This window comes from Grus americana, chromosome 1, assembly GCF_028858705.1.
Source record: "Grus americana isolate bGruAme1 chromosome 1, bGruAme1.mat, whole genome shotgun sequence".
In the NCBI taxonomy this organism is placed as follows: Eukaryota; Metazoa; Chordata; class Aves; order Gruiformes; family Gruidae; genus Grus; species Grus americana.
Window position 1 is genome coordinate 14417627 of NC_072852.1, and position 24853 is coordinate 14442479.

At 40.3% G+C, this 24853-nt stretch overlaps 1 protein-coding gene across 1 annotated transcript in view; it reads right to left on the bottom strand.

Annotated features, from left to right (window-relative positions):
- Nucleotides 1-24853, bottom strand: part of RELN (reelin) — a 296695-nt gene that overhangs the window by 154166 nt on the left and 117676 nt on the right. The window contains exons 4-7 of the mRNA XM_054839620.1: nucleotides 18973-19043; nucleotides 9861-9893; nucleotides 8572-8650; nucleotides 664-760 (exon numbers count right to left, since the gene is read on the bottom strand). Of these exons, the coding sequence (XP_054695595.1) occupies nucleotides 664-760; nucleotides 8572-8650; nucleotides 9861-9893; nucleotides 18973-19043 (280 nt within the window). The remainder of the gene's footprint in view (nucleotides 1-663; nucleotides 761-8571; nucleotides 8651-9860; nucleotides 9894-18972; nucleotides 19044-24853) is intronic.

Below are 24853 nucleotides of genomic sequence, written 5' to 3' on the forward strand. Positions count from 1 at the left end.
GCTGCCCAGCGTCAGCATGTGGGCATTGGTTTTACATCCTTCAATTCATTTTCCACACCCAGATGATCCCAAGTTAATGCAAATTGCACCATGTTGTTTCTTACAGCAATTTTACGACCAAACTACCCCCCAATGAAATTAATTCTGTCCCCCTTCATCGTGACTCAATTTCTTACACACACTTTCCTGAGACTGGCAGGTGTTTGCTCCAGGCTGCGTTTAAGTCTGTAGGATGCATTGTTCACAAGTGATGTTTTACAACCAAATTAACATTTGTCAACAGCGACAAGAATAAATGTGACACAGCTAATAAAATAAGAGAAGAAAAATGAACCTTGTCTCTATTTTGTTGTCGGAAATAAAAAGAGAATGATGCCAGTTTGACAACACAGTTCCTTGCCTTTCCAGTATTTTATAGATACTTTAAATAACTTGGATGCACATTGGATCAAGAGACTTTCCCTTGCAAACTATTGCAAAATAACCTTTGGTTGGCATCTTTAGTTTAAAATGCTGGGATGTTCCTGGAGTGCTCTTGTATGGCCCTATCACCTTGCTTAAGAGCCTCTCCGCTGAACACCAAACTTTCAAAGCACGCCAACGTCTCTGCCGCTGATGCAGCCTCGATTCGTAGCCCCAGCAGACAAGCCAGCCTTCACTTACCAGTTCTCTGGGACCATATGGCTCGCAGAAAGTGACGGCGTTGCCGTGCATTATCACACCGCACTGCTCTCCAACCTCGCAGTTACTGCATTCAGACCTGCAGGAAGAACACACCACGTTCAAAATGGAAATCAGAAACTGTACGTTTGAGACTGCATCGGGCTTGTAAACTGTAAAATAAAACCGTTATATCTTGGCACTCAGAAAAATTGGACTGTTCTGTTATCATGGTGCTGAACGTAAAGGTTGAGCAACTGTACATATGATGTACTAAAGCTGCCTCCTGAGAAAGGCCCTTGTGAATAACTACTCGCTCTCGGCAAACTGTCCCCCCTCCAGAAAGGAGTGTCTCTGCTTGTTGACTGCAAAACATCACACCGTGGGAGACCAAGTCGAACTCTTACATTTATAACTTACCCTGAAGTTACTTTTCTTTCAAAATCCTTACTGCACATTTGATACACCATATGTAAACCCACTGCCGCAGAGTTCCTGTACAGAGCAGCTCAGGAGAAGGGGGCAGGATCAGCCCCGCTCCAGCCCGCAGGGTTATTTACCCCAAAGTGCAGAGTTGAGGCTGCAGACCCCACCCAAAACAGGGCACCAAGAGGCTCCTACAGCCCAGCTGCTGTAACATTGCTCTTGCTGCTGCTTTCTATTCATATTTGTCATAACTCGTATTCCTGGTAACAGAGAGTTGCCACTCTGTTTACCTTTCAGGGGGAAAAGTGTGAAGAAAATCCTGGAGAGGCTGGTAAGTGCTGCTGAGCCAAGCCATTGCATCTCTCCGGATATTTCTTAACTTAAAATGAAGGACTTTGCAGGCAGCCTGACTGCGGAGCAGAGGGTAAGGGCCCTCTCCCTCACCTTTCAGAATCACGGTATCGGCTCTTGGCATGAGTAGCAGATTTTCAAAAAATCTCGGAGGTGCTCCCAGCCCCTGACAAGCTGTCTCCATGGGGCTGACCGACATCGCCTTCAGGCATCCAAAGCTCAGCTTTAGTATCAAACCTACAAGCAAACATTTGCTCCTGGAGCAACTCCATTGTAAACAAGGGTGAACTCACTCCAAGCCTTCTTATTTCTTGCTGATTTTTGTCTGTACTTTGATAACTGCTATTTTTAGAGTTTTAAGTGCAATGGACTTATGTAAGGGGTGTTTAGGCAGTTTTTTCTTTGGCTTCTCACACAGAGTGCCTCAGACTTGGCCACCCTTTCTGATGTATAGCGTGCAAAGGTTTGGTTTTCTTCTGTCTCTTTATTCTCCAGCTAATTTCTGGATGGCAGATCTTACAGAAAATCAGATGGAAAGGAAGAAATCCCAAGGAGATAGGCACTTGCTGTCAACATATGTGATAGAGTTTTCATTGATCATAGTTGATTACTATACAAATTTCCTTCAGTTTTTTTCACCTCTTTTCCTAATTTATATTGCTTGTTTGTTTTTTCATTAATAAGTGTTGTGTTAAACCTCTGCAAGCCTTTCTGTAAACTACTCAGAGCAGGATTTTTCTGTTCCTAAGTATCTGAAAACCATCAGCCCACCATGACCCTGGATTGGGCAAATGAAATCTCCAGCTGCATTGCTAGGAAGAGGCTGGTTGCGTTGCCAGCTACCCCATGAGCCTTGGATGGCTTTTCCCTGCAGGGATCATGCATCCAAAAGGTCTGAGCAGGGGAGGAAGGGCTGCTGCGAACCCAGGTAGTGATAAGAAATAATGTTTAAATGAAATTTTGAAGTACTTGTGTTTATCTAAGTGGAGCTACCTCCTGGTCTCCTCCTGCAGCAGACTGGGGCTCCTCACCACCCCCCTGGCCCCCAGGAGACCCTCCCAGGGCAGCAATGTGTGGGGAACTTTTGGCAGAACGGGTTAACTCTGCACAGCATACAATGCCCTGCAGGTCTGTGAGTGCTAAGCTGTGCTGAGTGATAGATGTTAGGTTTTCAGATGCATAGATGTGGTGAATAATTGATTGCTTTTGTTATTTTAGGTCTCTTCAGTTAGTCCTGGGTGAATTCAGCACTGGACTGGCTTTCTTATGCCCAAGTCAGAAGTCAAAGATGAATACCTCTTTCCCATTTTCCAAATTCGTCCCTTATTCTGAGATTTTATTAAAGGTCAGTTTTAGCTCCACTTCCCAAAACAAAGTCAGATGGAAAAAAATCCTTGAGTTTTTTTCCTGTATGAACATGTCAATTAAATAATTTAGCAATTCACATTGACAGCATTTAGTATTTTGGATTTAAGTAGCAAAATTAAATCCTCTAATAAAGTAATGTAGTTCTTATCTACTTCAGTGAGTTAATATTTACTTATAAAAGCTGGCCAATAATTTTATTTCTCAATATAGGGCAAGAAGAGAGCATGTGATTGAACCAAAGTGTGCTTTAAGAGAAAGTACAGAAACAGAGTTCACAGAGTATGTGTTTTGTCACATCTAAATTTCACTGAAAGCTGAAGAACACAGGAACAGGAACTAGAAGAATACCTGGAATTCTGTAGGATTCTGGCTGTTTATGAGACTTATTTGCATTATCTGCTCCTACATTTGGGGTTTTTATAGTGGAGTATCTGTCTGAACTCCTGATATGTGCAGGGAGAGGCAGATATGGCAGGAAAACTTTGCCTATGAATACTACGTTGGGACCACTTATGCCCTCATAAAAAGACAAGATACGTAATCTGAGGGATATTTTAATTTTGTAATTCTCATATTTCAATGAATACAATGTGATTCAGCTGTTCATGTATTCTACTTCTGTAACATGATCTACGAAATACTGTCTGGAAATCCAGAAACACTGTCCTTCTAATATGGCTGTTTCATCATCACTCATCTTTTCTAGGATGAGTCCTCTCATAAGAAATTGGATGGCTGTTGGTAATCCTGATTCAGACCTTTGTGCTCTCTTTGAAATGTATTACCTCTGACAATAAATTGCTCAGTAGCTTGACAGGAATGCATGAAGAGTAAGATAATTGATCTGCTGTTCCTCAGATCATCGTCATCATATTACGTGCTTAGAAACGATCCAATTTGCTCCTCTCTTGGTGCAGACAGGAAGGTTAATTTCTTTTCCATTTATACAAACAGGAGACAGTATTAATTGCTTGGCTGGGTGCAGCTTTTCACATTATCTTTCTCACCTGCCTAGTCTAAAATCTTAGCACGTCAAAATCACTTCAGCTTTCTCTTCACAGCTGGTACTCACTACCACTGTTGACATGTGTCATATTCATCTAGATGTCTTCTCTGCAGACTGCCATAGCTCTCATCCCTGGCTTAGAGAGTCCAACCTCTCTCTGCTATTGTTCTTCACTTTGCTGAAGGGGAAACATCTGCTGTTTCCTCATCCCTATTTGTCATCTCATTTCCCTCTACAATACCTGAGTTTGTGGACATTATATTGACTGATGTCTTTTGTGATGTCTGGACTATAAAGAAGATAAACATCTCAAGCTGCCAAGAGATTTTTAAACATAAATCTCGCTGAAGTTTAATCCCACAGTTTTAGTGCAATTTGGAAACCACTTTAGGACTTCTTTCTCCTGTCACAAAGATTTCCTCCACCTCTTTGCCACTAGAAATATCACTGTACCTTTTCATTTCTCATATGCCATGAAGAAGTAATGGAACCTGTTTATTACTGATTGATTTTACATGCTCAGCTTTTCTTCATGTCATCTTTGAAGAGTATGTCTTCTGTAAAAGTGATTGCTTCTTTGGAGGGCTGATAGGCTTTGAGATGAAACATGGCATCAAGTTGGGAAGGAGATTTTAGCCAGCAACAAGCTTCTGTACAGAGTCTTTCTTTTTCAAATGTACTGAATCCCCTGTTGTCTACAGTCCTAATGTTAAAACTAAGTGTTTTACAAAGAAATGTGCATTAATGCCAGCATCTCTTCTTTACTAATTTATGCATCTTCATTTTCCCTTCTGTTTGTCTCAACATTAAATCATCTATCATAAGATTAAACAGAGTATTTTTTTGAGATTTGTTCTTCTTTGGCCTGTTTCAGTTTTTATATAGCACCTTTTTTATCCTCTCCTCTGCAATTTTATGAGGTTCCATGGAGACAAGATGGTCACAGAAACAGGTGCTCAATGACCTAGACAGTCTTCCAGATACTACCCATATTGGACCTCTTCTCATCCAGCCATTCCCAGGCCTTTCCCTGGCAAGTACTACATGGTGCAGACTCCCTTTCCCTACAGGGGAAATCAATTACTTCCATGGTTCCTGAGATTTCTGAACTAACACGCTCCTGCTGGTTTTCAGCAAGTCTCATGGATCACCAGTCACCTGTACTATTAGACTTTTCACGGAAAAAGGCACTAAATATTACTGTCTAATTAGTTCCACAAGTCAGCTGCTTAGCATGGCCATTGGTGCTGCCTTTACCATGGAGTGGGAGTCACTTACCTACCTTAACTTTCACAGCTAATACGTGTTAGGCATAAAATGCATTTCACATCTATGAATGTGTGAAGCATATTTGTTTCACAAGCCAAAGAGATCTTTGTAAAGTTAGTGGCAAATGAGACCCAAGAAATGTGGAAATCTTTGCTTAAGTAGGCTTGTGCCTATGGGTTGGGGACTTTGGAAATAATCCTATTCTGACATGACTTCATGTTGGAAGAGAAGAATATAACCATTAATTGAAAAGGATATAACCATTAGTGGAACACACCACACCACAGGAAAATCCTCACAGTAGTTGAGTCCCAAGAAAATGAGAGAGATGAGACATGCTCCCATTCCTGCATTTCCAGCACAGAAATCCTTCTCCTTATGTGTCCTCTCCTGCTGCCTCCTCTCCTCAGCCTTTCTCACTTTAGCAGTTTTTCCTGTTTTCTTTCAATCACCAAACTGTGATTTAGGTCAGGAACCCATTCCCAGATGCTGTGATTTTTCTGTTTACAAAGAGCCCCATCCCAACCTTCCCTTTCTCCTCCCCTTGCAGCTCCAGAAACAGTCATAGCCCTTCCCTGCTCCTGAGCCTCCAAAGAAACAGATGGTTGCCGGATAGGATGTGTCTTTTAATGCATTTGAAAGAACAGAAATCCATAAAAGACAAGCAGTCACTTTCAAAATCGTAGAGTGCCCTTGTGCAAAATAGTTATTTGATGTGAGGCCTCTCCCAGCGATGGAGTGACACACCAGCTCTGCTGGGGCTCATGAAATTAGACACACACAGAAGCTATAAAACACTTTGCTTGTGCACTTGGACTGTACATCTCTGCCAGAGTTGCACATGCCAGAAGGGGGATCAGGAGGAGCGGGACAATATTAATCACATCCAAGCCAGTGTTACGTAGGATTTGGAAGAAAAGAGCATAGGAAAATACAAACACTTCTCTCTTCATCTTTACACAAAATAATGGTTTAAGCAATTATTAGAGTGGCTTAGTCTAACTGGCCCCTGGTGAGAAGGCACCGCTGGAGTATCAGTGCACACAAGGCAGCTGCTACCGCGTGCTCCAAGCACAGCAGACTGGGGATAGAGAAGGGCTGGAAATACTGCTCTAGCAGTTACCACAATTGTTTGTGGTAAAGATGGGATTTTAGCAGCTGCCAGGGGAAAAAATGCAATTTTAGGGTGGATGGTGTAAACTGTTAATAATCCCCGATTTAACTCCCACTAGACAATGAAATGAGAATGAGCTTTCTGCCGCTAAGCGGGTCTTCACTGGAGGCAGAGCTACTGTAGAAATCCTTTATGCAGAAAAGCTCATGACACCTCATTACAGTTTTCTTTTATTTGTGCTCTCTTCTATTTAGCATTGCTGAAGATGTTGGCTTTCTGGTGTTATTACAGGAAAATCAAAGGATCTGTCTTGAGATAGTGGTGAGTTTTGGGACTCCCTTTCCCAGCACACACCTCTGAGCACTGACCCACCAACCAAGGTGGGTCACGGTTATTCCGAGGGGACCAAATCCAAATCTCAGGGACAAAAGGAGCAGGAGACCGGGGGCTCTTTTAGTCTGAAATTTCTCTGTTGAGACTTCTATAAAGCAAGGATGAATTTAAAGATAAGAGAGCAATGGATAAATAAATTACGGAGGCTTCCAACAGACAGGCCCTCTGTGAGTTATGAGACATCTGCAGGGAAATAATGCCTCCTCTCATTTCTTTCCACTCAAGTCCATTTAACACACTGCTGCTAAAGCTATCTACCTTGGCAGCTATTCTGTAACCCATTAAGAGTCCTTGATCTATTCATTCCCATAAAGAAAGAAGGGTTTTTTTATATTATAGTATTCTAGGTCCTTAATGCATCTGTCCAGAAAAACATTTAAAGACATGATACAAAAGGAACAAAAGGAGGAAAAATAGTAGGCACATATTTAAAAGTATCACAATAAGTATGTGCAAAAGAAAAAATATCCATAAAATTCCAAAAACAACAATCTTTTTACATAAGATGGTGAAACTGTGAAAGACCTGCACAGATGGAGAACTGTGACAGGCCTTAATGAAAAGGAAAATTAAGTCAGATTTCACAGAACATATGTATTCCTAACTGCAGGTAACTGCTAAAGTCACCGTCAAGAATCTATCTGAACAAGATAAACTAACCCAGTAAAATATTTCTGTGTCTTGTATGAATGAAATCAATAAAAATAGTTATATTTATGAAATAGGATTGGAAGGAACAGAAAACTCAGTAACAATCTCACATAAAAAATGGGGACTCCAACCTTCAAAACTACATATTAAGACCAAAAGATGGCTTTATCTGGGTATAGCATGACCAGTAGAAATATTGACTCTGCAGAATAGCATCGGTTTCATACCTAAAACTTCCTCTTTTGTCATGTACATAGATATATCATATGAAATGGCACTCTATCACTGTGATCATTGTGCTGGTAAAATTACTAATATTTAAGATTGGCTAAGAGTCATCTTTGCTAAAAGAACATTCCTTTTGACTAAAAGCTAACAGTTTGCGATTGTTTCCAGCTCCCCACTTGTGAGCGAAGATAATATTGATATTGGGTGTCCCACTCCTATAGGCGACGCCAAGAGACATTGCTCCGTATTGTCATGTTATTTACTGTGGGAGTCCTTAGAACTGTGGCAGTGACTTAAGCTTCTGCCTGATCTGTCCTAAATTGTACTTGCCTTATGCACATGGAGTCCCGAGATTCTCCATCTACTGGTTAAAGAATTATAACAACCTGTGCTTGCTGTTTCAGATGTAGACCGTGGTGATATGAAAGACCCTACTCAGGAATCCCACTGAAGGAAAAAAAACTAGGAATTGGGAGCTGCTATATAGAGCTGGGAAGGGAAGGATTTTCTTTTCTATACAATACAAAAAGTTTGAAAAAAGTTGCCTTCCACAAAAAAAAAGAAAAAAAATCAACCTTAAATATTTTCAGTAGCTGAAAATTAGATTGAGGTATTTAATTCCAGTAAAATTTTTCTTTTGAATTATTTAGAATAATTTGATTTCAATTTAGAAGTTTTTACTATAGTTAGCTTCACCAGAAAGATGTACTACATGATCATGAAATAAATAAATTTAAAAGCCAAGGTTTAATTATTGAAATCTTCCATGAAATGATGATGATTTCAAGAAATCAAAATCTTCATATAAAAGCATTCCCTGAGCTCAGCTGTACTCCTTCTTTCTATTTTTAGATTAATTCAAAATTTAAAGTCAATGAGAATTTGTCACTCACTTCAATGGGCTTAAGAAATCCTCAGTCACTCATTAATCAATCAATTAATAAACTAATATATTTAGGTCTCAATGGAGCAAAGACACACGTAAGCTTACACCAATGTGAGCTGGGGTATCTAGGAATAAAATGATACAAATACTTGACTATAATAACCAAATGTCTTAATTTGCTCAAATGCAGATGAAGGGAAGCAGAAGTCTGAAACTCACCACATGGTAGGATTCAACTCTTGTTGATGGTAAGAGTCAAAGTCATCTCGCAGGATAATGCTGTCACTGTGCATTTCAGCTGCAAAGAAAAGAAAGCACTGTATGAAAAAAGTCCAGTGTAATCTTCCAGTGTTTTCTAGTTCTGACAAAGTGTTGCCTTATCTAGAGCTGAAGTAATGCAAAAATGAGGAAATCAGGTTCTTTAAGCACCATAGTTACAAAAGCAGGGGTTTCTTAGTCACAGGTTTTTTTGCTTACTCTGGGTCATAGTACCACACAAAATTAAGAAATCTCCCAATCTGCCACCACAGTGCGATGATTATGAAAAGATGCAGTCATCAAGTACATACTAAATGTTTTAAGACCTTTTGTTCCAAATTTTTGGTTGCTCTGAATGTTCAGAAAAAAAATCCCTCCGAATCCAGGTTTTGGAAACACTGGCACAAGGAGGGATGAAATGTCCTACTGGGTGTACTAGTCAGGGGTTCATTCTGATAACTCATAAGCAAAAAGCCATGAGCTCATTGGAATTTCTCTGCTGTTATCAGTGGAGCTAGCAGTAAAGGTCAGCTCATTTAAGGAATATAAACTGTGAGTTATGTTATACAAATGTTTCTAACTATTGGTCCACAAGCTTTGGAATCCAACTTTCCCCCTGGATTTGCTGTATCTTTTATGTATGATGACCAAAAGAAACCCAAATCCCAAAACTTTGGCACCTGTGTTTGTATTACACAGACCTTTCTCTACAAATACTTCCATTAAATGAATGAAGTGACTGTCACCTGCTCTTCAAAGTAAGCAAAGATACCAGATTCTGACCCGGGCTAATCAACTTGCAGCTCCTAGGTTGGTGGGTGCAAGGCTGGAGCTCTGTTGCGTGCTCTATGCTCAGCTTGGAGAGCAGAAGTGCCCTGCTCCTGGGTGAGCCTTGGAGGTGCACTGGGACAGAACCTTCCTCCCAGTGACCCAGCACTGGTGCGACGGTGCTGTCCCACACTCGTGGTTACGGGTCCTCATGCAAACAGTTGCTCTGATACCCAGCTAGGAAGAAAAGCTCTGCAGCATGATACGCTCACACTGCAAGGGCTCAAAGGCAATAAATAAACAGCAATAAAAATCACAATGAAAAAACAACTAATCAGAATTAGACATAATTCAGTTCATTTTATATGAGTCTCATTTTTATTTGAATTCCCCAGAGCTAGTTTCATATGACCTTACAGATTGTTTATTATAATAGAGTTAGCGATTCTGAGTTTTAGTAATAAGAATGACAAATCACCTACCTAGGTGAGGATGTAAGGGAGCTTCTGTCGGGGCTGCGGAGAACAAAGACACACAATCCATGAATATCTTCTATGATCAGGGCTTAATTGCAGCATTAAAAATCGATTCAGCATAAAACAAATTGTACAGTACATGTTCTCTTAAGTCAACTATCCCGACAGTTTAATTATGAAAAATGTGATACACATTGAAAGTTATAAAAATATAATCGGAAAGAAAAAAAAAATAATCTCTAATTAAAATAAGCATCAATAATAAATGAAAGATAGAAATGGTTGCACAGCAAGCTAAGAAAGATCACTTTCTAGTCTAGGATTATGAGATATTATTAGAAATAATTTGGATTAACATTAAGTAATTCAAAGATTGACGAAGAGAGTCAATCACAAAGAGGGAATTAGGCTGAACAAAAGAAATAGTCTAGGCGAGGCAAAAATGCCTCACTTTGCTATTTATACTGCACTGGACAACGTTTACTGGGTATATTGTTGGCAGAAATTCCTAGGGCAACAAGTAACAGATTGACTCCGCAAATACCTGAATCAAACACTTATTTTAATACACATTTTTACATGCATTGCTGAATCAATTCCCCAGTAGGTCTTTGTCTTCCAAGAAACAGTAGAATATTGTAATGACACACTGCATGGGAAGTACGTGTGTGAAATGATAAAAGTTGGTGTTCTCCTAACACTTTGCAACAGGAGTCTCGGTGTAACATTACACAAACGAAAACAGAATGTATCTGAAAGGGCACAGGCTACCTAAAAAATGCGGGGAAGTCGGAAAGTGGCTACACAGTGTGCTAGATACTCCATGGTAGCTACTACATCCACAGCCTTGCCCAATCTTAAATCCAAAGTAAGTTACACCTCTTTCACGGAAGTGAAGAGGGTGCATGCAAGCAAGCTCCTGGGGAGCAGCTACCTCCTTCCCCTCTCAGTACCTCGCCCGTGCAGCTATATTTCCAGCTGTATTCTGTGCGTTGGTAAATAGACCACCAAAAAAAAGAGAATTTCTGAAACCAGGATTCTTTTGATGATTCTGTGTTTCTTGTTGGGCACTGACCTAAATTGTATCAGTACTCTTGATTTCTTCAGCATATTTGCAAAAAATTGCTGAAGTACTGCAATTTCTGTCATAACATCTGACAAATTTAAAATAGATTAAAAATAAACATAAAAATGAATGCAGCAATCTGTGTAGAGCCCTCATACATAGTCATTTGAATAGAAAGTCCAACACAAATCTCAAGAATTTTGTTTTTCTCTTCCTGATTTCTCTTTAAACACTGGGTTTGCGTGGAGGCGTGACATTCTGTAATGAAATTGCAACATTTCATGGGGAAGTTGGTGATTAAAAAGACTGAGCAAAACCAACCGAGGTATCTGCAGACCAGAAAAGAATGGCAAGCAGTCTGGGTTTAGCTTAGACAGAAACCTTTAATTTAACTGACTGACAACTTAGGAGACTGTCAGCTTTTACTCCATCCAGTAACCTTATATATACATAGGCAATGCTGAAAACAACCACAGAACCCCTGAAAGCTTTACCGCAGCAAAGAGCAAAGGCATTCTTGAGAGTTTGATGCTAACTAGAAATCACAGACACGCAGAAATACAAACCCTTTTTTTCTTTATGCAGCTAATTTGCTGCATTTTTATACAAGAAACTTATCCATGCCATCTTGCCTTCCCCAGCAGAAATACCAATAATGACTCAAGCAATGGCCAAGACCTCGCATCATGTCAGTACGAAATCTGTAGCAATACAACTCCAGTTGCAGATTAAGCTTGGCACTGCCCCAGGATAACGCCAGGCTGCACTGGTGGGCACTACACAGGAATAGACTGTGCTTGTCCCTTGAAGTCCCAGGCATTGTTTTTCTCCATGGAGGCATGTATAAACTTCCCTAGAAAACTTTTAGAAACTCTTTGCACAGAAGAAATGGATTAAGATGGATTAACTGAATTATTATTGATTGAGCAATGCAGGCTGTTCTGGATTTTGCCTGTAGGAAAAGTAGTACATTATGGCATGGGATTTGAAATATTCATGTTGCTGTAAGAGGTTAAGCTTAAAGTAAGACCTCTGTCTCTGATGTTCTGCATTACCCCTTTTCATTAGCTCCAGATCATCACTAAGGGATGATCCACTGCAAGGACAGGTGTGGCTGAGAGCCACTCCGCTAGTCCTCATCTGTGAGGAGGATGGTCATGTCAGGCCATGTCATGGGTAGGCTCATTAGTTGGCCAAGCAAATTTCATTAGCCCTTGAGAGTAACTCAATTGAAAGAGACCTTCCCCTCCAACGAGAGCAGTTCAGACCTGAAAATGAAAATGAAAGACAAGATTGTCATTCATCTCAGGCCACTTGGCATCGCTCTTTGGAAGAGGCTTTTTGTGGAAGACAGTGCAGCCAAGGTTACACACAATCGCTAACAATACTTTCTAAAGTTATTATGCAAAATTTCAGCATTCAGCCAAAAGGTACAGGTATAGCACAAACTTAAAATCTTGAAATTTGAAATCTCCTTTGACTTCAGCATTTTTTTAATATAACTAGCTGTTTATGTGACAAAGAATACAAAATTGGGATATGAGAATTTTTCCTAAAATGCTTCTTCAGTTGTATGCATAATGTATTGCAAACCAAAACTGCTTATCAATGGACTGAAATGAAGGAAATCGTGCAAATACATACTAGTGCTACTGACAACTCATTAAAAAAAACTGAAGGTGGAGTTAAGCAAACACTTAATGTTGGACAAAAGGTTGTTCTTACAAATGAAGACTTTATGTTGAGGAGGGGTTATGCTTCCCAAGTCTCTAGAGGATCTGAGAAGCCCAAGTATTTTTGCCTCAGGTATTCCTTCATCTAATTCGTAATTCAAATTCCAGAGCTAAATATGACAAAGGACTGTGAAGGTACCATTTAATGAGTGATAAACCTAGACTTTAATCTCCCTATGAATAATTTCTGTATTAAATTTTATATTTCCTTGCAGAAAAGCACTGTCTTGATCTTCAAGTGTTGTAGTTAAGGTCCCCAAAATTATAGAAATTTAGAACATCGCACAAAACCAACTTCAGTAGTTTTAAAATATTTTGAGATCTGCCTTTTTTGATCAATTTATATAACTACTTATTTTAAAACAATATGGACTGTACAGTAGGCCACACAGTGTGGCTGAAGTCAAACAGAGTTTCCTTGCATAACGTAACCAAGCTAAAAAAATGTGATATGGTGCAGAGTAGCTATACAAGGCAAAGATATAAAACATTTACAATTAAAAACAATTCTACAAAACATCAGACTGAGAGGGGGAAAAAAGGCCATCTTAGTTCTTATTTTAAACCATGATTCACTTAGATGTTCCTTAGGCTCTTGGTTGGATGGTTTTAAATTTAGAATCAGCATTTGTGTGGCTCCAAAATGCATCTTAGCTTGAATAAGAATGTAATTTCTATTATTTGATTTTTAACTACCACACTGGGTATATACAGAGCTTTACAAGAAACAAATTTTACTAAGCAAAGAATGGAAACAGAGCTCAACAGAGTTCACCATCTAAGAGGCATGAACAAATACAATATGAGAAAATGTAAGGAAATGTAGGATGCTTGCCTTGTAAGACAAGGCAATCCCTTTGGTAAGGAAAAGAACAGAATAAAGTACACAATACAAAGTGATTCAGAGAGAGAAAGGCCACAGTCAAACTGGAAGCGTGAGAAACTTGAGGAAAGTAATGCGGAATTCAGAAGTCAATGGGTCATTGTGGGGCTCTGTGTCAATGAGATGAGAGAGAATGAAGGCATCTTTTGGAGTAAAAGGTTAAAATTTTCTGTGGATGAAGTAAGGCTACTGGAAGGTTAAACCAATAGAAACATATGTCATGTTTTGGTTAAACTGGAAGGGAGGGAAAGATGAGAGAAGTGGGAAGGGAACATCATCTTCAGATAGAGGAGCTGGAATATGAGGAGGGAAACAAGATTTGGTGATGGTCCTGATGTCCAGGGAAGAATAAGAACCAAAATCATTAAACATGATAATGGTTAACTGTTAAGCAAAACTAGTCTCCATTCAGATAAAAGAGCTTGCATAATGCAAATTAAACATGTGTTCCAGCGACATCAGTTTGTACTATTGACACCCATACTCCATAGATCTGTGGGGTCAAGCCTGTGTACAGGGATATGTAGGGAATACAGCATAAGGAAATATTCTTAAAACTCACTGGAAAATAAATAGACTTTTTGTCTTCTTTTTTCTCAGAACCCTGAACATTTTTTTTAAATATAAAAGTGAATTACAGAAACACAAATGCTCAAATGCTCCCAGACGAAGACTGTGCTCAGAGTTCAACAGCCAGCAGCCATTAGCTGTTGCTCATCAATTCATCTCAAATGAGATGTGGAGAGAGGTATATTCTATTTTGCAGATTACGAAAAAAGTCTAATCTCCTTGTCATTAGCAGCCAGATGAAGATGAAAAAGGAAATTAATGCTTTTATTTAGACTCCTGCCAATACTTTCTCTCAACTGGTAAACAAAGTTGCTATTGAATGATAGAGGCTGAACATACCCCTAGAGAGAGTCAGTGTGTTGCCTGAGGGCTGCATTATTCTCGCTGACACATAAGCCAAGGAACAATACATCAGCTCTAAACTCCAGTCTTCTGTTCTGTAAAACACTGCTCTGGTCAAGCCTGAGAGCCTGCAATCTGTTTTGCATTTGTTTTTCAGAGTGTTCTTAAATTTTACAAGGTACAAAACATACCTAAAAGGTTCTTCCACAAACATTCAGGCAAAGGCTATCAAATAAAAGAGAGTCTGGGCCAGTTCTCAGGATTTACTTTCATACGGAGACATCTGTCAGACTGTAGAGTGGTTTCTTAAGAAAGGAATCCCAATCCTATAATTTGTGGCATTGAGTATGAGATTGTATAAAATTCTGGGAACTATGCTGAAAGGAATGATTTTGCACTAGGAGGGAACAACATCCTTCATCTTTTCCAGCTCTTGGGTTTTACTGGTCTGAGATTGTCCTCTAGTCAGTGAGAACTAAATTACATGCTCACAAATCTCCCAGTATGGTCTTTATTCCAAAGACCGATGCTACTGGTCCAAAGCTACACTCTGCACCGGGAAATGGTCTCCTCAACCCCTTAGCACCCTACTTGGTGCGGTAAAGGCAGGCGGGGTTGTGTGACACGAGTGCCAGCTGCATCCATCCCTGCACCACGAGCCGTTCCTCCCAGCAGCATCGCTGTTTTCATACGGACCTCAACTCTTTTGAGTTCTACAGGGCAATGCAGCCAGGTCTGATGTTTTGCCAACTCTATTTTAATTATGCTACTGTTTATTAATGTATGATTGTTGTTCTACTCAAGCCAGGAATAAATATAAATCTATCTGCACAATAATAAGTTTACATTATTTTCCATTTATTTTGCTATTAGATCAACAAGTTAAAGATATTGTTAATTGAAGATATTATTAATGACAAGAATATCATCAGTCATTAACATTCTTATTTGTTCTTAAAAGAATTTATAAGACATCTATCCATTCTGTCTTGGCTTATACATTTTTTGTTTTCTTGCCTATTTGTGCTGGATTTACTCTTTTGTCTTGTGATTTTTATGTCTCCTTTCTTCAATATCCAATACAATTCTTAAAAAAACTTTAAAGCTTACATCAGTTCTCAAAGATCTCTCGAGCTTCTAAAATATTTATTACATGCTGAACACACATTTTTTCAAGTGATTATCTTACTTTCTTTGGTGTCTTTCCCTATGGCATCATTCCTCAGCCCATTTATGTTATACATAGGGCTGTTTGTTTGGCACTGCCATCCCTTAATGCTCCCCTTTATCATCCTCTGATTCTCTTCAAAATAAGGACTATGCTTTCCTTTCACTGCACAAATCCCATTAACTCCATTAGGATTTACTAATGCACATCTGAGGGTGGACAGCCACAGTGAACATGATTTCTGAGATTCCTTGCTACTTTCACATCTTCATGTATATCCTTTGTACTAGTTACTATGAAGTCTGCTATCATCTCCAGTGAACATATTAAAAAGATATCCTGTCATAAATCTATGAAGTTGCCCTGTGGTTTTACTTTCTTTACTTAATATGTCACATCATTCACTACAGCATTTCAGTATAGTAATATTTAGGGCCAGAAACAGACCGTAAAACCTCATTTATGTCAATCTACCTTGCTGTTTTGCATATATCTTAAAATGATATTTGCATCTAAAGAAATTCACTAATTCTTTCTGAAAGAATCCTTTGTTTACATTAATAGTACTGATGAAACTGTGATTGTCTTCATGGAATAAAAGAAGCGAGGTTTGCTTCAAAGAAAGCATCTTTTATTTGAATAGGAAAATTAATCCTAACAGTATAAGAGTTACAACAGTACACACCAGTTAGGGGGACTAATGCAATGCACGTTGTCTGCTGGAGAAATAAGAACTACAGGGCAGAGGAGAGCCTGGTGCTGGAATGGATAGGAGGAAGGGCAATGGGCAACAGGGTGGTTGACTACCTGAGTCAAGAAAACTGTGGCCGAGCCAGGAAACTAAGGGGAAGGAGGTCTTGGTGCGGATAAAAATGTGGGAAAAGGACCAAGAGAACCTCTGAGAACCTTGCACATCAGTATGGCAGGGAAATTGGATGACTGATTACATGGCTGTTACCCGTTGTCAGCTGCTCATAGAACAGTACCTCTTGGTGATCCTTGACTAAGTCAAACCTGATGTTTGCAGAGTAACCACAATGACATCACATATTTTGGAGAAGACAAATCCAGAAAGTCTCTGAGGTGACTGTGTATAAAGCAAAGAGAATTGTTGGGAAAATCACAGGAAACCCAAAACTCATTAGGATGCGGGAGACAATGACAAGGTGGGGAAGCTGGAGGCCTTCCCAGGGAAGTAGTGCAGGACATGGCTATCAGTGGCTGGGTGGGAGGAGGATGCAAAGGGACTGTCACAGCTGAGCAGCCAGTGAAGGCCCAGGGATGGCACATCTGAGCGTCTTTTATTCTCTACACGCAACTGATACACAAATCCCATTTTCTCCTTGTCCTGCAGAGTCCCTGTGAACTTGCAGACAGCATGTAGTACCATAACAACTGATTGTTCTAAGCAACACAAATATTGCTAAAATGTTGATTTGAGGCTAAGTTATGCTCCAAAATTGGAAAAATGTAAAGCAGAGAAGGGTGGAAGAACTACCATTTCTTCTGTCAGCTCTCCTGGTACAGCATGTCTGAAGGATGGACTGTCAAAGCCTGTATGGATGGATTTCTACTCGCTGGTCTCTACTTATCAAGGTATTGTCTTCTAGCAGGGAGAAATCTTGTTGCTTTGCCCATATTCTCCTTAACCATGCTGCCAGTTCTGACACTGATAGTCATATATTACCTTTCAGCTTGCTTGCACGTAGCTTTCATTGTGTTGGTCACTGCCAGCTCTCTGGCTCTCTGTCACTCTGCCATTGATATGTCTTTTACTTCCTTCTCCTTTCCTTACCTGTTCTGGCCCCACACACTACCTTTGGTTGTGGTGCACTCACTATGCAGCCCTGCTTTGGAGAATTTCATCTGCTTATGAGGCTTTTCATCATTTTACGCTGATGGCTCTGCATATGAATTTTACCACTCTTGACTTGTGGCCATCCAGCGAGTAGCCTGTGTGAGACAGATATCCTCACCGTCCGCCGTAGCACATCCCAAAGGGTGATCCTGCCAACACTTCTGTTCCCAAACCCCCTCATACTAGTCACCAAAACATTACTTTTCCACACCAACATTATGGGGGTACAATTCATCTCCTGTTCTGAATACCAAATGCATTTTGGCAATTTCTCCAGATGTTTTTTCCTTCCACACAGTAAGAATACCAACACACGCCTGGCCTAGTCCCCTTCCATCCAGATCATTATAACGCTCCCTTCTGATTGCCAGCACCTGTGCTACACTTTTCTAATTCATTCAAAATATAACTAACTTCCTAGCTTGTTAGCTAGCATCTTCAGTCACCTCTCTGAATCACCCTTCCTACTTCCTACTGAAATATTAAACCACTGAAAACTCAAATACTGAAATTTAAAACTGAAATACTTTTCCCTCATTATCACGGAGGTACTATTCATACCTTATATGAATAACTCAAAATATGCTCCTGACATATTCTTATTGCAAAAGCCATTGCATAGATATTCCCAAACTCATAGGACCACCCCAATCGCTCTAATGCCTCCAAAAGATGTATTTTGGGAGGTTTTATCTTGTTTGTTAATATGACAACACATTTCTAATTCTGAAACATTTATCTTGGACTGGTTGGCCCATATTTCACTGTCTCTTTTTACATAGAAATATCACTGGAATTTTGCGGACAAAACTGGATCAGCACAGAAATTCCTTTCTCTCCTGTACCAAAAATGCTGGATACTTTCTCTACTTCCCACTCTTTTAATGAAGCAGGATCAAAGCAGTGTACTCTTGGTAGACAACAGCTGACAACAGGACATTTATTTTTAGGTTACTCATCAAAAGGATATATATGATAAGATGTGCAAACAATTAGATTTTTAAAGTTTGTGTAAAAAGTCAAACATTTTGTTTAGCTATAAAAGTGATCAAATATTGTAGGTGATAGGCAAAAATTTGATGGCCTACTTTTGCAAAATGGGAAGGCAGGTTCTTCACAAAGATACGTGTGAGCTGGATGGTAAACAAAGCCTTTGCTGCAGGCATATTGTATTTTTTGCTTAAAGTTTATGCAGTGAGAGTTAAAACTCAGCTTGTGGTTTTGACAAAAAACAAATGTTGGTTGTTACATGCTCATTTCAGGTAAGTGTATAACACAATAGGATTTACTTTAACTTTTGTGTATTCCCCAATGTTTAGCAGAGACGACAGAAGAATTTACTGGATAACTAATGGGAAGTATGAAGCCAAAGAAAGTATCAGTTTTAAGAATATAAAGAAGATCCTGATACTAAGCTTTCATGATGAGTAACACTGACATGCAAGTACAATGGAAAACCACATTTGCCAGATATTTTTAATATGATGGTGGCTCTTACCTCCCTGTTCACACAGCTGTTGTGCTAAGGCATCCTTGAATATAACTTGGCCCCTGTGAGTAGCTGTAGCCCTGTGAACATAAAAAAGACAACAATAAATAATGTAGTATACTTATTTATATATGCATATGTATATGTATACACATGACTAATCAAATCAGAAGTCCCATTCTGCTTTCTTCCTGTGTTCTTCTTTCTGCACTCTTTTGAATTCATAGAATAATTTGTAGGGATTGTTTCTGTGCATAGCAAAAGTTCCTAAACCAAAATGGCTAGGTTGGTAAAAAAAAGCACTGGCACAGGGATTCAATGAAGGACATGAGTAAAAGTAAGCATATCGCAAAGCTAAGCACATCTCTCTGCCTGAGAAAGCATCCCTGTCTCAGTGCAGAACAGAGGAAATGGTTGCAGATCTGCTGCTCTGTGAAATTAATAGCCACACGATCCAATAGGCAATAGCAATGGCAGTACTGTTATATGCTGCTGATAGAAATGTAGAGCTTGAATGGGTGTCCTGAAATCCTCTCCGGAAACAAAGGGAGAGACAAGTAAGCTCTCTGCCCAACATCTCCATAAGAAGGAGACCCTACAACATCTTTGGGTATGCTGCATTGGGTTTTGCTGTCAACTGAGCTGTTCTTTCTTTTAATTTCCCTCATTGTCCAGACAAGCTGAAGTGGATTACTTTCTCCTTTGAAAAAAAAAACAAACAAAAAACCCCATCATCATTCTTTCTCTATTTTCCCCTCAAAGTAAGCAGCCCGGTACCTTCACACTGCCTGTCCTCTAACCGTTCACTTTCTGAACAACATACTGTTTTAATGGTCTCCTCTGGTCTCAGTCTGTCTCTGTCTTTGAAGAAGTGAAATGCCTATAGCTGCACATAGAGTTTCTGTACTTGAGGTCTCACCATTTTTGACTAAAGAATAATTATTTCCCATTAATGACCCACAGCTAACAGACCAGCTAATGTACCATGGAGAAAGATTTGTCATTTTGTTTTCTCATAATCAGCTAGAAATACAATGCAATTTGATTTGTTTTTCTCTTCCAGAGCTGTCATGCTAACAGTGCTAGTTATTCTTTACTTCCAATTGCTCATTTCTTCCCTCTTTTCTAAGCGTAGTACTTCAAAACTTCCGTTTTATCTCAGAGATTTCAAAACCTTTCAGTATTTGCCAGTGTTGCCTTTGAAGTCTGATTTCCTGCAGCCAAAGTTCTTCCAATATCTGTCCAGACTCATACACACTCTTCATACGTGTTCTTTATCCTTTCTCCAAGTCAGTAATGAAAATAATTAACACTAATGGGCTCAAGACAGATCCATATGAACTCCTTGAAGTAGCCTCTCGGTTCAACAGTAAGACACTGAAAGCTACTTCATAAGCGTGGTTTTGCAGCCAGCTGGGTGCCCTCTCTAATGGATCATGCCTCGCTTGCTGATGAAAGTGTCAGGAAGAGGCCAGAAAGGAATTTTATGAAAGGAAAGTAGAAATTTATTTTTTTTTTCTTGGCTACAAGGCCAGTTACACTGACAAGGAAGAACAACAAAAGAAACGCATCTAATATTAAATTTTTCATATACGGTGGATCCTCATGGTAAAACCCATCTGCAAATTGTCAGAGTACAAACAGCAGTAAACAAAAACTTCTTGGATCTTATTTGCTTCCTGTTCATTTAGAAAAGCTCTATTTACACCAATGCGTGTGTGCAGAAACACAAAACTATGGCCACCTGGTGCTCCTAGGGCTTTTAGGGCACTCCCTTCCTCTGCTTGCAGAAGGAGAGCTGGGTTGCTTTTTCCATCTGCTTGGACTTTCAGAGGCCTCCGTAAAGCTGGAGCCTCACCTCACCTGGTAGCAATAGTGTTTTGGCCACAGCCCTGGGATCACATTACCAGCGTGAGGCTTTGGTTGTAGGCCCTACCACGAGCATCATGGAAACGATCTTAGGATTTCCAACACTTCTGTAAAATTCAGCAAAACATCATGCCGTAGTTCTTCATTAGCATTTCTTCATCTGCTGTCATGACCAGTGACCATACTGACTACAGAGTAAAATAAAACCAAATACATTGCCCCAGAGCATAAAGAAAAGCAAGAGAGCTGAGACTTTACGTCTCATTTAAAAGTATCAACTAAAGTATTTCTTAAAGCTCTGCTGTGATGAACATGCAAGAAACCATGATCACTACAGACATTTCTGCAAATTTCCTGGCAGAGGTATGTGGACACACAAGTCAGAATGGGACCAAACAATCTCCAAAACCAAACACATGCCCAGGCTTCTTTAAAAGGACCAGGCATGGTGACTTCCTCCACCAGATGAAATGGCAGAGCATCCCACAGCCAGCTTTGCCAACGCAGCACCAACAGACACGTTTTGCAAATGTGTTTCATTGCAGGAATTCCATGTTTGGAGCAAAAACCTGGCTCACCACACTCCTGGGCACATACGAGAAAATGCCACACCTAAGGCACGGAAGGTGTTTTGTACTTTTGTACAACATTTCTATCCCTCCCCTGGGCTGCCAGGCTGGAAGAGAGAGCTCTTTGCAGACAGTGAGAAAGAAAACTTATATTAGCACTGGACTGGGACTTCAGAGACACTGTTTATGCAACAGCCCAGGATACAATTCACGATGTACACAACGATGATGGCAGTCACAAAATTCCTTTATAAGGCAGAGAGGAGCAAACTCTCGAAACATGGACCACATGCAGAGGGGAGCTTGAGTGTGTGTCTGAATGCAAACAAATACCAAATAATACCAATAATACCAAACTGTGTACTCTTTACTGGATCTCTGCATGCGTGTGAGAAAAAGGGGATTTGGGGAGAGAGCCAGCAGCCAGTTGAATGATCTGCATCTTTCTGTGTCTATCATCCCTCACTTGATAATGCAGACTAGGAGCCAATTATTGGTGCTCCATAGCAGGAGCGGTCTGCACCCTGGGGACAACAGTGCCGTGCAATAGGGGCACCGCTTCCTACAGCATGTGCTCACATTAGCATTAGCTTTGCAGCGGGCACATGCACGAGTTCTGCAGCTTCAGAGAATTATTAAGGGTATTGCTGCTGTCAGTTTACCAGTATTATCTGCTTGTTTTGCTCTGTATTTATGCTTTATTCATGGAGCAAATGACAATAATGCAGTGCAATTATGCATGAACTAGGCTACTTTTAGAAAGAAGCACAAGCCCATACCTTTTCTGTATTGAACTTTCTTTGTCGGTGATGTTCCTACTTGACAGGTGAGATAAATGGAACAGGATCATGAATTGGGATTTTTCTCTTTTAAAAATATGCAATATATCTAAAAACATATCCATCTCTATGTGGACACTCAAGTATAAAAACTACATAATATTTATAGTAATTATAATAAAAATAATATTGGCAATGCCTGAAAAAGACTCTACTAGAGAAAGAAGATTATTCAACCGTTAATTATGGGGTTTTGTTTTCTTGACGTGTATCTGTGCTGTTTTTCAAAAGTTTCTGTACAGTCTTTAATGTAGTTAAATATTGCTTAGATGAGGGGTACTTACAGATGTTAATTGGTGTTACTCCCCACCAGTCTATAGTTCCAATCTCTCATTGCCTGCTATTTATTTCCAGCTGAAGGGCAAGTGATTAATCAAATCTAACCTGTCAGTCAGCCAAAAGGCAAGATGCATGCCCCATGTGTCCCTGGAGGTAATTCCTCACTGGGAATGAATCTTTCCAGAGGGGTGAGAACTAAAAGAAATATGGGAGGGAACAAGAACATCCTGACATGGTAAGTGAGATCTTCGAAATAAAAACAACTTAGAGGTAATAAGGTTCCTCTTTATATAAACTTCACACTTCCATTAGCCTAGATGCATTTGTCTGCTTGGGGCTATGCAAGAGAGAGAGGAAAATGTATTTTCAGAAGTAGTAAGAGGAGGTAAACTGCTGACAGAGGAAGAAAGAGGTCTGAACACAAGAAGACTGTATCAGGTGTCAAGGCTCACTGTCAGTTCAAGGCATTACTAACCCCATGCTTCAACTACAGAAATGCTGTAAAGAGTTTTGCTTCCTAAACCACAACTATTCAAGTTGAAATCAGATGCCAGTAAAGAATTTTAGATTGTCTGTCACTGAAAAGCAAAAAAAAAAAAGAAATAAGACTTGCTGATTGTTTACTTGAACTATATATAATCCATGTCACCTGTGGCACTTGCGGTGCCACCCTGCTCAAGTGCCAAAAAGCTTAAAACCACTTTATTCCAGTACATTATTGCCAGCTCCTCTGAACACAGCCGAGGTAATATCAATTTTCCCCCTGTGCAATGACACAAATTGTTCCAGGTGATTTGGGAAAAAGTAATCCAGAGACACTTACATACATTCATGAACCTGTAGAGAGATGTCCCTCCAGACTCCAGTCAATCTGATGCAGCACGCTGAGCTGTGTGTCCAAGAGCATAGAACCTGTCCCGGACCTTCCCCTGAAGCTGTCACCATCTGCTCGTGCTCTGGGGTTCGCACGCCTGGCACTCACTCTGCCCTTACAGGGGTGCTTGGCGTCTGCGCCTTTCCCTGGCGAGGGAAGGCACTGGGACAATTTCATTTGGAAGGGATCTGGGAAAAGACTCAGGTTCCTACAGTTAAATACTCCATCTCATGACACCCCAAAAAATGTCTTCAGCAGGACCAAGGGAAACAAGGTTATGTTTTTACCCGCACTAGCGGAGTTTAACCCTGTGCCCACTGCTAGCAGCTGCATTGCACATCTGTACGCAATGATTCGTGGCTGCTTCCACCGCAGGAAATATAGGGTGACATCCACAACGCCAGCTCCAGGGAAATCAGCGACTATGTGAAGCTGAGATTGGTCTTCCCAAACCGCACGGTGCTGTGCCCCCAGATCAGGACTGATCCACTGACAGCACGAACTGTGCTCCCTCCCTGCCGCTGCGGGGGAGATGGTCGGTGCTGGGCATCAGACAAGCCTGGGCTGGATCAGAACATAAAACAATGCGTACCCAATAATTGCTGTTATGGTTTTATATTGAAGAATCTTGTCTTTCACATTGGATTTACATGCTAACACGCTTTCGTTAACAGGCTGCATTTTAAAACAAGTGTTTCAGCACAGGAGGGTACCAGGGACTGAGCCGTGCACAGGCACTGCCTGTGCTGCCTGGCTCTGCCTGCTCCAAGTGTGGGAAGGATGCACAGCAGCACTGCCCCAAGGCCAGGGTAGATATTTGCCCTCTTTAGGCAAATAAACTGTGTGGGGTTTAAGGCATTATTAAATTTGCATGACCATCTCTGCTTGTCCTGGTTTAATTGTTGTCTTTTTTAAAAAAATACACCACCACCACCCAAATACTATCTAATTAAGAGGTCTCCAAATAAAATAAATACAAAAGCAAGATGAGGAATAAGCTTTTTGGAGATTAAGTGCACAGGACAGGTGTGTCCAGTCTCTCTTGGTGGGTGTATGAAACACAGTGCCCTGCAAAGGCAATTTAATGACCATTTACAGTGCGCGGCAGGAGGTGAGGCCAGGCTGGTGTGTGTTTTAGCCTGTGTCTCCTAACATGGCTGAAACCTCCAGTGGCAATTTCTTCCAACAGCAGCCAAGACCGACATATTAAACCTGACTGGAAGATGGCACCAGGGTTGGGGCCAGCAGGGAAAATGCACAGAGCACTCGTGGCTGTTGGTCCAGAAGGTGCTTGGGTGGGAGGCTTTCAGCTTCTGGTTAAATGCCTCTGAGTTGTTTTTTCAGTTTCAGTCATCTGTCTTGATCATATTCATCTGAAACTGCCAGGGAAATTTGGCAAGTAAGATGTAATTATTTATGTAATGTTTGTTCAGGAGATTGGAATTAGCATGCTTGCTCTA